The sequence below is a fragment of the Alternaria dauci genome, chromosome 1, assembly GCF_042100115.1.
Source record: "Alternaria dauci strain A2016 chromosome 1, whole genome shotgun sequence".
NCBI lineage: Eukaryota > Fungi > Ascomycota > Dothideomycetes > Pleosporales > Pleosporaceae > Alternaria > Alternaria dauci.
This window is the reverse complement of record NC_091272.1, coordinates 1327054-1339736: the sequence shown is the minus strand read 5'-3', so window position 1 is coordinate 1339736 and position 12683 is coordinate 1327054. Positions and strand designations below refer to the sequence as shown.

At 53.6% G+C, this 12683-nt stretch overlaps 4 protein-coding genes across 4 annotated transcripts; 1 reads left to right on the top strand and 3 right to left on the bottom strand.

Annotated features, from left to right (window-relative positions):
* Window positions 1-54: 54 nt before the first annotated feature.
* ACET3X_000428 (uncharacterized protein) lies at window positions 55-4046 on the bottom strand (the record flags this gene model as incomplete). Its single annotated transcript, XM_069447722.1, has 4 exons — window positions 55-867; window positions 917-1270; window positions 1318-3925; window positions 4039-4046. The coding sequence occupies 4 exons, from the start codon at window positions 4044-4046 to the stop codon at window positions 55-57; spliced, it is 3783 nt and encodes a 1260-aa protein (XP_069310670.1).
* Window positions 4047-4540: 494 nt separating this feature from the next.
* ACET3X_000427 (uncharacterized protein) lies at window positions 4541-5687 on the bottom strand (the record flags this gene model as incomplete). Its single annotated transcript, XM_069447721.1, has 2 exons — window positions 4541-5511; window positions 5561-5687. 2 exons carry the CDS (start codon window positions 5685-5687, stop codon window positions 4541-4543), a joined length of 1098 nt encoding a protein of 365 aa, XP_069310669.1.
* A 161-nt stretch (window positions 5688-5848) lies between these two features.
* On the top strand, window positions 5849-9525 carry ACET3X_000426 (uncharacterized protein). Its single transcript, XM_069447720.1, has 5 exons — window positions 5849-6284; window positions 6335-6733; window positions 6865-8107; window positions 8161-8714; window positions 8763-9525. Exons 1-5 carry the CDS (start codon window positions 6128-6130, stop codon window positions 9422-9424), a joined length of 3015 nt encoding a protein of 1004 aa, XP_069310668.1. The 5' UTR covers window positions 5849-6127; the 3' UTR covers window positions 9425-9525.
* Window positions 9526-9867: 342 nt separating this feature from the next.
* On the bottom strand, window positions 9868-12592 carry ACET3X_000425 (uncharacterized protein; the record flags this gene model as incomplete). Its single annotated transcript, XM_069447719.1, has 5 exons — window positions 9868-10589; window positions 10642-10913; window positions 10963-11188; window positions 12212-12481; window positions 12535-12592. 5 exons carry the CDS (start codon window positions 12590-12592, stop codon window positions 9868-9870), a joined length of 1548 nt encoding a protein of 515 aa, XP_069310667.1.
* Between the last annotated feature and the right edge of the window lie 91 nt (window positions 12593-12683).

Sequence of the window (12683 nt, the reverse complement as noted above, 5' to 3'; positions counted from 1 at the left end):
ATTAACCATCACCAACTATCCTACCAACAGGCCTCATCTAATCACGAATAAGCTCTAGAAAATGTCTTCCGTGCCTGCCTCTGCCCACGTGGTCTCTCCCTTGGCAACACGGTCCCTCACTTTCCAGTACTCATGGTTGAAGACCCAGTACTCCTCGCCCGTCGTCTCACACCTGCCCTTGCTGAACCACCTGGGTACGAATTCTTTGCCTTCAGCTTCTCGCTGTCTGCGCGTCGCTCGCTGCTTTTCTTCTACCCTGTTCTTCTCTGTAGCCGCAAAGTCGTACTCGCCATCTTCCATGGCGCGTTGGTCGGGCCGGAGACGCGTGTCTGTTGGTGCAACAACAGGACGAAGCTTGTCGGGGATGGCGTTGAGGGTTACGACGAAAGGAGTAAGGTTGAAAGGTATGCCTGTTGGGCGCTCATGAGCTTGCCAGACGAGGAAGGCCTTGTTGTCGTCGTGCTTTGTACTCTTTCCGCTCTTCTCAACATCCACATCCTCGAAGCCTGGTGTGAAGCGCGCGTAGATCTTGTCGTTCCATCGACCACCAATGCTCCAACGGACACGGTTCTGCGCATCAAAGACTTTCCCGACGACTTGGTAGGCGGAGGAAGCCTTCCAACCACGAGGCTTGAACTCAATAAGACACTTCTCTCCGGTCGTATGATTTGTGATCTCCATGGTACCGTAGTTATCGACAACCGGGTTACCAGTTATAATACCAATAACAGAGGAGGTAACCTTCTTCCAGGTGTAGAGCTCTTCTTTCCCACCATTAACAGTCGGGCGAAGACGGAGGAACCAAGTTCCGAGCGGGTTGATGTCGAAGGATTTGCCGTAGAATTTGGACTTTACTGCAGATTCACCCTAAACGTCATTAGAAAGTGTGACATGACAATAGACACCTGATACTTACATAGTAATCCCACTTCTTGGATTCCGCATAAGCGGCACCGATCGGTGGGTGGTGGCTGACCTGCTCTATGAAGAAACGGTAGCCCTTGTCTGGCCTGGCATACTCATATGTCTCAGCGAGAAGAGGGTTGAAAGGCTTCGCGACACGACCAATGGTGGAAGCATACTCTGACGCAGCAAAGGCACCAACGTAAAGGATTCGCTCGGTAGGGTCGTCGCGTTCGGCAGCGGTATCAAGGAGATCAGTGTATTCCATGTCCTCCGCAACACGTTGAAGCAGCGAAGTGGGCTCGTTGAACGACACTGGCAATGTCATTTTAGTCATGTCCTTGCCAATCATAGATTTGAGAATGCCCTGGAAACTGTTAGCGTCTAGTAGATGTTCTGCGAGACTGAACATACCCAAAGCGAGATCTTAGGCCTGTCATCGGCGTCCATGGCTAACCTCTTCCGTGGGCCATCTTCGTAGCCTGCCCAAGCCGTGGCGATCTCCATGTGCTTTTGCTCAAATGGGTCGTCTGAGGAGGCTGGTGCGTCTACTTGTGCAGTCTCTTTGGGAGCAGCTGCAGGCATTTCCACAACCTCGACCTCTCCAGCACCAACAGCATCGAAGAATTCCTCGTCATCCTCTGATTCCGAGTCTGATATGTCGGCAGCAATGTCGGCGAACGTAGCCTTTCTCCTAACTTTCTGGTTCTTAGCTGCAAGGCCCACACCCGAGGTCATCTCCTTTTGCTGCTGAGCGTCTTCTGGTGCATCGGCAAAATCGTCTTCCTCGTCCTTGGCATCCGGTTTGTGGTCAGGTGTCTCAAAGTCCTCCAATGCCTCACGTAGAGCCTTCTTCTGCCTCCGCCGTTTCTCCTCGGACTCGCCGATCCTGTTCTCAAGTTCCTCTTGCTCTTTTGCAACCTTGGCCATGCTTTCTTCCCACATGCGTCTGACATTGGCCTCGCGATCCAAGCGGTATTGCCAATAAGCATCACGATCTCGTGATATCCGAAGCAAATCGCCAATCAGCCCTTTCAGGTTTCCGATAGCAGACTCATAAGACGTGAAAGCTTGAAGCATCATAGGGTCGGAGATTTTGAGGTCGGGTGATCGACTCATCTCTGCTTGTAATGCCGCTGAAACGGATGTCAACAGGTCAAGCTGCAACTTGGCTGACTGTGCTGTGATGTTGAATGCGTCTTTGCTTTGGGGCTTCATTTCGTGGCTGCTCGTATCGTCGCCGTAGTCGTCGTCGTCTTCGTCGTCGCCGGCTACAGTAGCGGTGCCCATGTGGCTGGTCATTCTGTCCAAGCCGTTACCATTCATGCTAGGCTCGTATATACTCCCGGGATCTTCAGTAACGCTAACCGCAGTCCGAGAGGATGTGTTATCGAGGCTAGGTAGTGGGACACCGAGGGTGGAGGAAGCAGTCATATTCCGCGAGCTCGCCGCCAACTTGGAGCTGCCAACGCTAGATGTGTCGCCCTCGCCCTTGATCTGCTCGATTTTAGCTTGCTTTAGCATCTCCTGATCCTGGGTAGCCCGCTTCTCTTCTTCTTGTGCTTCGTCCTTGGCCCACTGAATCGCGTTGTTGAGAGCCCAGTACCATCGCTTAGCCTCGACCTGGTGGTTTGCCTTCAGGTGGTACTTGACCGAGGACTTTCCCTGGATTTCAAATCGCTGCTTATCCTGGGGGTCCATGTACAGTTTCGCAATCCGCATGTTGATGGCACCTCGACATGCAGACCCGGTATCGTCTTGGTGCTTGTAGTAGCTGAGCACGCCGTCCTCTAGCACGAACCATCGCAACTTGTATCCGGTTGTGTAGTTTGTCCACTTCTTAAGATAGCCCTTCATCTCGCGCGACTCTTTGGCGCCCATGCCACTTTCTGTAGCAGTTTGTCCTGGAGGACCACCAGCGAGGATCGTCTTTTCTTGGATGCCCCTCTGAGCTGCCGCCGCGGCGGGTGACCGCTTCAAGATGGCGCGCGTACGGTCGTCCTTGGTGTAGTCTTGGGGAAGCTTGCCTTTTCGGTCTCGGCGGAAGGGATCAGCTCCGTTGAGCAATAGCAGCTGCGCCAGCTTGACGTCCTTCTTCTTGGCAGCTTCGTGCAAAAGTGTACCGCCTGCATCTACCACGACCGGGTCTGTCGCCAGCTCTCCACCATTGACGTCTAGGGTGCTCTTTATCCTGGCGTCTTGTAGTAATTTCTCCAACGAGTCCATGTCTCCTGTAGTTACCATCTGTTGTATCTTCTTTACGTGGGTGTCGATGAATATGGACCGCGAGAGCTGCAGCTGCTGGAAGATGTCTGGTGTGCGGGCGAGATCCAAGGGCGTCTGGCCGTTGTAATTGGTGACTGAGTCGTTGATGCCCGGCTGGTCGAGCAGCATCCGGACGACTGCAGTTCTGCCCAGAGTGGCTGCGAGGTGGAGCGGTGTATTGCCATCGCGGTCGCGGCCATTGATGTCGATGGGCGAGTCTGGTGTTGCCGTTGCGTTTGAGAGCACAAACTCGATGACGGGCACCTCTGCGCATTGTATGGCCAGGTGCAGGATCGATGTGCCCTCTGTGCGTGCGCTGGGTAGCTGCAGCGATGATCTGCTGTCTTCGCCCTCTGTCGGCCCTGCCTGGTCCCTTATGGCTCTCGAGATGGCTGCTGTGTCTCCGTTCCTAAGCGACTCGAATACTCTAAAGAGCTTCACGGACTGCTCTATCGACGTCGACTTGGCCGTGGGCGAGCTTGGCGACTGCTGGAAGCTCGAGGCCGAGGGACTCAGGCTCTCCTGCGCGGCGCCTGTGTTGGACATGGTGGTCGAGAGGTGTGGATTTTGCCTCTTGGACAGACTGCGACCGTGTCCCGGGGGCGATGTTCTGGACTGCGAGGGCTGCGAGTTTGAGGAAACAGCAGTGCTGGGCGGGCTAGTGTCGCTGGTGTTGCCGTCTGGGGTAGGCACGTCAGTCTTGGACGTGACGCGCGACAGGAGATTCTTGACGCTGGCCGACTTGGAGCGCTTGTGCCTGCGACGTGTGGTTAGACGTGACTCTGGGGCATATCGCAACGGGCCTGCCTCATCCTCCACATGTCTCCCCCGCCATGACGGCAGCGCGAGTTTGGAGCGGGCGGCACCTACCCTTCCATGGCTGTGTGATTGGCTAGCGGGCCAAGGATATGCGGGCCTGAGGAAGCTGGGTAGAGGAGGGGGGGGGGGTTCGGTTTGGATCGCAGTCAGCACCAAGTCAAAGTGACCCAAATCTCTCGTGTGCGCAAGTTGCGCCTTTGTAGGATTTCATCACAGTCGCGGCGGGGCTTCTACCAGCTTTTGGGTCCTTCGTCAGGGCGCGCAATCCAGCCCGCTCCTCCAGCGAATCACGACTATCGCTCCGCTAGACTGGGCCTACCGTCCCAAGATCGTCCACCCGCTTGCAACTGCTCGGGCATATGTCATGGCCAGCTAGACTAGCAAATATACAGGTATTTGACCAGAGTTTCTTATCGGCAACATTGGATCATTAATCTGCCACCATCATGCCGTCCGTGGGTCATGGCTGCAGGCGACGCACGCGGGGTGGCCGCATCAACTGAGCAATGTTCGTATAATGTACATTTTATATATACATGGCATCGCAACATCTTCACGCCGAGTCTCCACCCACAAGGATAATGGCACTTCCCAGCTGCCTCCGCAAATCCTCCTTCTGCACATCGTGTGTGTCCTCTACCTCGCCCCACTGCTGTGTTTGCCACGTAACCTCCAAGCTCGACGCGTCGGTGGCTTCCTTGATGCCGAAGCGTGGCGCGTCAGTCACCTTTCGCGATTGCGCAAATGCTTCGCCCCATTCGTGGATCAGTCGCACGCTGACGAGCAGACTCTTGGATGCCAACACTGCGCGTTCAAGTCCAGCAAGCTCGTATGCTGGAAGACCTGCGCACCAGCCGCGAATCACTTGCTTTGTCATCTCGGGTTGCGCGACGGGGATGATGGTCTCGGGGTCGAGTGTGGGCTTGATTTCTACGCCTGGCCACACGTTTGTCTGGAGGTAGGCAATGATGCCCGTAGCCACTTCCTCTTGAAGCTCGCGCAGTGTCTTTCCGTTCTGGAGCGTCTCGTTCAGGACCTTGGCGGGCGCCCAACAGAGCAGTGTGTCCGTGTCGAACACGCGCATCAGATAGCTCAGGATGTCTTTCCTGATGTTTTCCCTTCCTTCTTTGTCGGCAACTTCGATGTCGATTGCACGGGCGGCGAGCGACGTCATGGGGATGTAGTCGTTCTTGAGGGCCTGCTGCGCGCTCGTGAGAAGATCCCACTCGAGAGCAATGGCGGTCGCCAGCTGGGGCTTGGAGGCGGGCACGGTGAGGATCTGCTTGTTGGGCATGCGGACGGGTCGATGGTCGAGGAAGACTTGAAGTCCACCCTCGCCCTCCTTGACTGTGACGTCTTTCCAGAAGCGCTTGGCCAGCATGCTCTTGGGCTTGTTGGTGGGGGCGTAGACGTCGCGCATCTCCCGCGCCTGCTTCATCATGTCGGCCTGCCTCCTCTTCCTCGCAACCCGCTCGGCTGCATCTGATGGGTGTGGCTGGGGCGTCTCAGGCGGCGGTCCGGGAACTGTCAGACGTTAATTGCTGGCCATCTTGGCTGCACTGCAGTGTCGTACCCGATGGATGAGGCAGCGGCGTGGCCCCGCGTGTGGCTGATGTGTGTAGACATTGGTAGAGGAGCCTGCAGGCTCGCTGGGGCGCCGAAAGCCGTATGCTGGCGAGTGCTGGGCGAATTGACTCCATGGCGATGCGGAGCGAGGGAGCAGTTTGTCTGGCTTGGACGCTGTACCCAGGCCGGGTGGGACCCGCCGGGGCGACTTTTTGCACAAACGCGCTCGGACATGGTCGCTGTAGCGTCGACCGAAGACCCAAATCTGGGGTTCTCCGCTCCGCAACCCTGACCACTCCCCGTCAACACACATCCGTCGGGTATCAAAGTCACGTCGTAGCGCTTGCCGATCTCCTCGACCCGGCTGCTCTGAATATGCACTGGCTTCTCCACAGCTTCTCGTCTTCTTGCATGTTCTCCACTGTCTGGCCTGGCTCATGATCGACCCTTGACGCGCATCTGGCACCCGTTGTTACCCCACTCAAAACTACCTTCCCTGCATCATCGAGAGAGACTGCAAGAGGCCTTTGATGCAGCCATTTCCGCTGGCTTCGGAGACCACACTCTGCTTTTCATGAATCAAGGAGCCCCTCAGACGGCCTCTGCGAACGCTGCCGTGTCCCAGCCCAAGCCTATTCGTTTTGTGACGAACCATGATGGTCCCTATGCGAAGAGGCGTCGCATTAATTCCGCCTGCCTGACATGCAGGAAGAAGAAGACACGATGTTCTGGTATGGCCTTTGGACTGCCTTTGACTAGGCTTTTGCTGACGGTAGAGCAGGCGAACGGCCTGTATGCGGAACTTGCATCCAGAACAAGCACGAATGCGCCGGCTACGGCGACGACAACGCCACAAGCGAAGCGCAAAAGGATTGCAAAAAGACAGCGAGAAGAGAGAGTACCGTCTCGACCAGTGTGCCTTCCCGGAAGCAGGAGCCGCCCATCGACCCCCAGCTCACACGACCGCACCTGCCGCATACGAAATCGCAAACCTCGGAATCAAGTCTCCAGGCCTCGCCCAAGGTGGAATCGACTGGAAGCAGCGGTTTAAGCCTGAGCACGCGCAATAGGATGCCATACTTCAGGTACTTTGGGCCTACAGCCATCGTGCCTGGACTGCGACAGATGGTCGTCAAAGTGCGAGGGAAGCAACATGGTAGTGCACAAACAACATCAGATCGTAAGTATATTCCCCCACGCGACGGACTCCAGGCTCGTGATGCGGTTATCGAGGAGCACTTGCGCCCTTGTAGCGCACACACTCTCTTGCTGCTCTGCTGTATTCCCGTCTCATGTAGCTGACTAGTCCAGAACACGCAGTCGAGTCCTCGCCTGCACAGCCATCAGTTGGCTCACCACCAGCGCCAGAAGCCCGTACGCCAGCCGAGATACCCGTATACGATGCCTCGTCCATGTCGCCAAGTCCGCTCATCACCCATCTCTGTAAACTGTTCTTCACAAACCTCGGCTGCTCGTTCCCTTTCCTACAGAGAGAGCGCTTTTTGCGCGACTTGGAAGAGAAGCAGGTAGACGCCATCCTCGTCGACGCTGTCTGTGCGTTAGCGGCCCGATTCTCGACACATCCTATGCTGACAGGCAAGAGCGACCAGCACAAGGAGGATGGGACGGACACTGCGAAAATTCCGCCTTCAGAACACGGCCAGGCCTTTGCCCAGCGAGCAAAATCAGCTATCCCAGATGCTTTCCCATGTCCGAGTGTGGCAGTGGTACAAGCGGCATTGCTTCTTGCATACGACGAGTTCGGCGCAAGCCGTGACAGTGGACTTTGGATGTATCTGGGTATAGCCATTCGCATGGCGCAGGATCTAGGGATGCAGTCTGTGGGAGGTCTCAAGTACGAAGGACGCACGGGGCCGACACCAAGTTCCGTCAAAAGTTACCCAGATGGCGGGCGGCCCGCAGAGCAAACAACAACCCAAGACAGCCACGGAAGTAGTGCGGAAGAGCAAGAGCAAAGAGCCGCCGAGCGCGAGAGGCTGGATACGTTTTGGTCTATATTCTTCCTTGATCGCGTCATATCTTCTGGTACGGGACGCCCGGTCACCCTTCGCGATCGCGATATCGAGATCTCTTTCCCTTCCCTGAGCGAGGTCGACTCTTCTGGGTGGCCTTTGCCGTACCCGGCACTGATCCGTATCATCCACCTCTACGGTCGTGTCACTGATCTTCTCAACCGGATAAGGAGCGCCGATGATATTACAACTGATCTGCAGAAGCAACTTCGAGCATGGGAAGATCGCCTGACAGGCATTTACCAAAACCTGTCGCCCAAACTTCACTTCAACGCAGTCAACTTTCAGCAATACGTAAAGCTCAATCAGGGGACGAACTTTCTCCTACTGCATTGCTGGTTCCATACTCTGATCGTTCTTCTGCATCAGCCAACGCTGCTCCGCACGTTCGAGGGAGCTCCGCAATCTTTGTCGACAAACAGCAGGGAACTCTCCATATCTTCCGCCAAGACTGTCGCTGATATATTGGCCTTTACCGAGCTCATCGATGTAAAGACTGGAATTGGCAATCCCTTTACCAGGTATGATCAGGCTACGTCTTTATCGATGGTATCGCACGCTGACCAAGCTTTAGTCAACCGATATACATCGCCGCATGTGCCTTTCTTAAAGAAACAGCACTTCACTCGGCATCGTCGCAGCCTCAGTCTTGCCCAGCAAGCCCCGGTCAAAATGGGGAGAGCGGGCAAAAAATGCCTACCCAGCATGCCCTTGACCGTCTGAACCCTTCGAACAGCTCCGTCAGAGATCTAGAGCAAAAGCATACCGCCGCTAAGCATACACTGCTTGCATCTGCTGCCAACCAAAATTACCAACGCTGTTACCGTGCCCTCAAGGCCTTGGAAACATACTGGGCTGGAGTCAAATACATTATGACTGTCCTGGATCAAAAGGCGAAAGGCGTTGGTGATCCTCTGCTGTATACAACCGAAGAGATGGAAAGTGCTTTGGAAGCCCCTCGACCTGAGCCATCGTTCACCAGTCCTGGCTGGAGAAGGAAGCTTAGCTGGGGGACTTATCTGACAGCACAAAACTCTGATGCTGATGTAGCAAAGATGGCGGCTGCGATACGCAAGGGTGCGAGGACGCCAAATATGCCCGGCTCGCCAATGGTCCACCCCAGTCAAGGTATGTTTCTTATTTACACAATTATGACCACCTACTAACTCCCCGTAGCCATCGGATGGTCCCTTACTGGTACCATGAACTCGCCTTCAACAAACGTCGCAGTCATGTACACATCCGAGAATGGTGAAGGCCGGAGCACGAAGCCACCACCCGCAAGAGTGCCTCCAGCCAGCACCCAGCCATCCATCGCGTCGTTGATATCGGATCCTCCCATCAAATTCGAGCCGCGTCACCATTCTCTCCCATCACCGTCCACTTTCTCGCAATTCAGCTCAGCGTCGATGCCACCGCCGCCGTCAAACCCATCGTTCAACCACATGCCCACTCAAGACCCGGTCTTAGTGGCAGATGCGGACCTCCTCCTAAACCTACACTCTCCGTTCTCTGCTGGCTCACCATCAGCCATGAGAACGCCACTCCAAACCCCAACGTCATACACGCGTTCATCTTCACAACAACACAGTCAATTACACCCTACCCCTCAAACAGAATTCTCGCCCACTTTTGGAACTTTCAACACACCTTCAGACAACACATTCGGTGACATGGTCATCGACACGCAAGACGTCGATATGTCGCTTTTAGGCGCTGATATGATGCCTTGGGACTTGGAGTACTTACCACATGACATGCTTTACTTTGGCGATGGCAGCTTTGAAAATGGCGGGTTTGCGGGAGATGGCGCGTCGAGGGATCATAATACGGGGTAACGATTTCGGTCACTGTTATGTAATATACACTAGGGGACAAATTTGGGTGGAGTTTTTGTGATTACCAGGGTACGATATTGGTTGTTTTCTATCTGGGGGAGGATTTTGAATTGGAGTGGAGTTTGATACCATTTTGCTTCTTACATAGTGTATGAATTGAGATGAGACGACATTATTCTATCAAGGCCCTGATCAAAGATTTTTTGCTGCAAGTTGCTGACTTGGTTTGATGCATACCGAAGGTTTACAGATATCGTGTCCTGCAATGCAAAATATGAGTGCGCTTTTCGTTGGATTTTGCTACTTGCGGTTGGCTCGAAGAAGATGATGAATAGGAAACTGTAACACAGTCGAAGAGAAGGCGCGCTGTGATCAACCATAAGGGATTGTGGCAAGTCCAATCGAAATGTTTGGCATAGAAAGTAAGCTGAAGGTGACTCAAATTACCAGATATGATCTAAATCATACACATGGCCCAGCTCGTTCGAGTTTGCACAGTTGACACCTAGGAACTTATCGAGGAGAGGCCAGATAGAGTGGTCGTTATTCGCGTCCACATCCGTCAACTGTACCGTGGCACCCGCCATAGCGTCAGGAAAGTGTGGGCAATCGCTGAGATCAAGATACTGGTTTGGATCGAAGTATTCTGGAGGCAACTCGTTGGAAACACCAGTGGCAGACAAAGCAGCTAGGCTGATAGAATCGTAGCCCGAGTCTGAAGAATCAGATACGGGATCGGCCATCGCAGGGACTGCTTCGCCTTGATCAGACGATTCGTAGATTTCCGGCTTATGTGGGATGACTTCCGATGTTGTTTGTAGATCTGCTAGCACAGAGCCGCTGAACGTGGTAGTATGATGTGTGCCAATGGGACACTCAGCGACTTGCTCAGACAGCATAGCTCTCGAGCTCAGAATGGCTTCTGGTTTCGTATTGCTTGGCCCAGCAGCTGTTTGAAACATTGTCTCCAGCTGCGTCTGGCATTGCCTAACAATGTCCACTAGCCGTTCCTTTAACCTGTCCTCCAGTGGTTGGGCCTCGTGTTCTACTATACTCTCTAGTGTGCGGCGCACGAGACGTGGAAGTTCGAGACGTGAAAACTCCTGAAAACGAGTGCTGCTGGGGGGCTCGGCTGCGCTCGCAGTATTACGTTGGTATTCGATGTCTTCAAACATCAGTACCTGTGCATTCCAGACTCAATGGGTAGGGCAACTTACAAGGACTTGGCATGTCTGCGGCATCGTCATCTGGAAACAAGATACGGTATACAGCTTTCCACTTCTCCACTTCGTTCTGGTGCACCTGACTGCCTTTCTTGCTTTTGATCTTTTTTTCTTGTTCTTTGTCAAACCCTTCCAGCGGTAGCTGCTCACGCAGTTCGCAACCATTCGTATCGCGTTGATGTTCTCGAAGCGCAATGTCGTTGGTGAAGGTCGTACAGCAACGGTGGCATTGCGGTGGAAGTAAGTGTCGCCGGTACAAATGCTCTCTGATAACGTTAGTCTCTGATGTGTAGCAACAAGACCCAACTGACTCACTTTAATCTTGCGACTGTAGTGAAGCCTGGATCCCTGCACGATGTGAAGGTTTGATGTCTGCCCGGGTTGCGCTTGTAATAAGGACATGCGAATCGCAGTTCCAAAACAGGCTGTTTACCCTTGGATACAGAGTTTGGCCTTCGTCGTTTGTTCAAATCGTCGTCATCGTCTGGAGGGGTTGAGCCATCTCCACTCAAGCTGCGCTTCCTGGGGGTGAATGAAGCCTCTGAACATGTGGATGTACTAGTAGAATTTCCTGTTGTATTACTACAAGAGCTCGGATTGTATCCATTGGTGGCATGGCTTCGGAGCGTTGCGCAGAAGACTTTCTGAAACTCTTCCATAATAGCATCCACTAGTCGTCGCTTCGCAGGGATCATCTGGTTTGGGATCTTTGAAACAACCGGAGAGCTCTCTCGAGATACCGTCCCTTCAGAGAAGTCCGTTTCTTCTTCAGATGAAATATTTGCTCTAGATGAGACAAGAGAGAGGCGACTTGACGACGCTGTCAGTTTCGCAATGTCTTTACACCCTGGATAGATGGGCTCTGGCTGTTCATCAAATTCGTTCTGCGCGTCATGAACTGACGGTGTCCCTTCGTTGTATTGGGATACCAAGGTCTCTCGAAGTGTCGTAGTTTCCATAGACGTAACGCGTGCTACATTATCTGATGCTCGGTGCATCCCAACTCTAGAATCCGCCATCCTTGTCACTTCAGTGTAAACACATTCCGGTAGGTGTGCGCACATTGATCCGGCAGTAAAGCGTGTTTTACAGATGGGACATTTTGCTATAGGGTCGTTTCTACGCCGAAATGTGCCGATTTCTACAGGAACCTCGTAAACAGGATGTATCGGTATTACTGGCGGATCTTCCGTCTCATTGGCCTCGTGATTGCGTACCAGGTGTATCAGAAACTCGGTTACTCGATCAGAGCCTGCAAAAACTGCATGATGATCGCCAGATAATGCGCAAAAATCACAGACTAGTGGCGTGTCGCAGTGTACAAGCAGATGTCGCTCTCTATCGCCAGCTTTTGTGAATCCTCTAAAGTGGCGGTCGCAATCCTTCCATGGACATAGTTCTACAACTTGTGCAGTGAAGTGGGTGCTTTGCGTAGGGTGTTGTTCGCTCTGGGCCAGGGCGGAAGTGCCGTCTGTTTCTTCCTTGCTGCGTCTGTTCAACTGCCGTCCCATGGATTCCAGCGACGTAGTGGATCTGGTTGATGAGTCGTAACTGCTCATAGTACCACCACTCATAAGACTTGGGCATCGGTTTGGATACTGCCCATCGTTCTCGGAGAAATGCAAAGACTGGTGGGAAAACGGGCTGAAAGACGGGCGCAAAAACAGGTGCGAAGACCAGTTATTGTAGAACGAGTCCGGCTCCGTCTTTCGACTGAGAACGAGTTTCCTCAGTATCTGGTTTTCATTTCCCAAGATTGTGTCGTCCAAGTGTTGTGTGGTGAAGGGTTTGTCTTCGTGCAGACAGGCCGCGTCGTCTTCTGAAAGTTGACCATCTATTGCGCAAAGTTCAGTTCAGGCTGTTTGATTTGTGATTAGACACACATACCTTCCTGGACCGCTACAACAGCGTCACAGACCATGTTCAGGTATTGGCGGTGCTCCATTGTGAGCCTATTGTCGTTGGAACGCACCAGGGGCCGAGAGCGGCTGTGACAATGGAAAATAACAGCTGTCGAGCCGTAAACTAGAAACAAA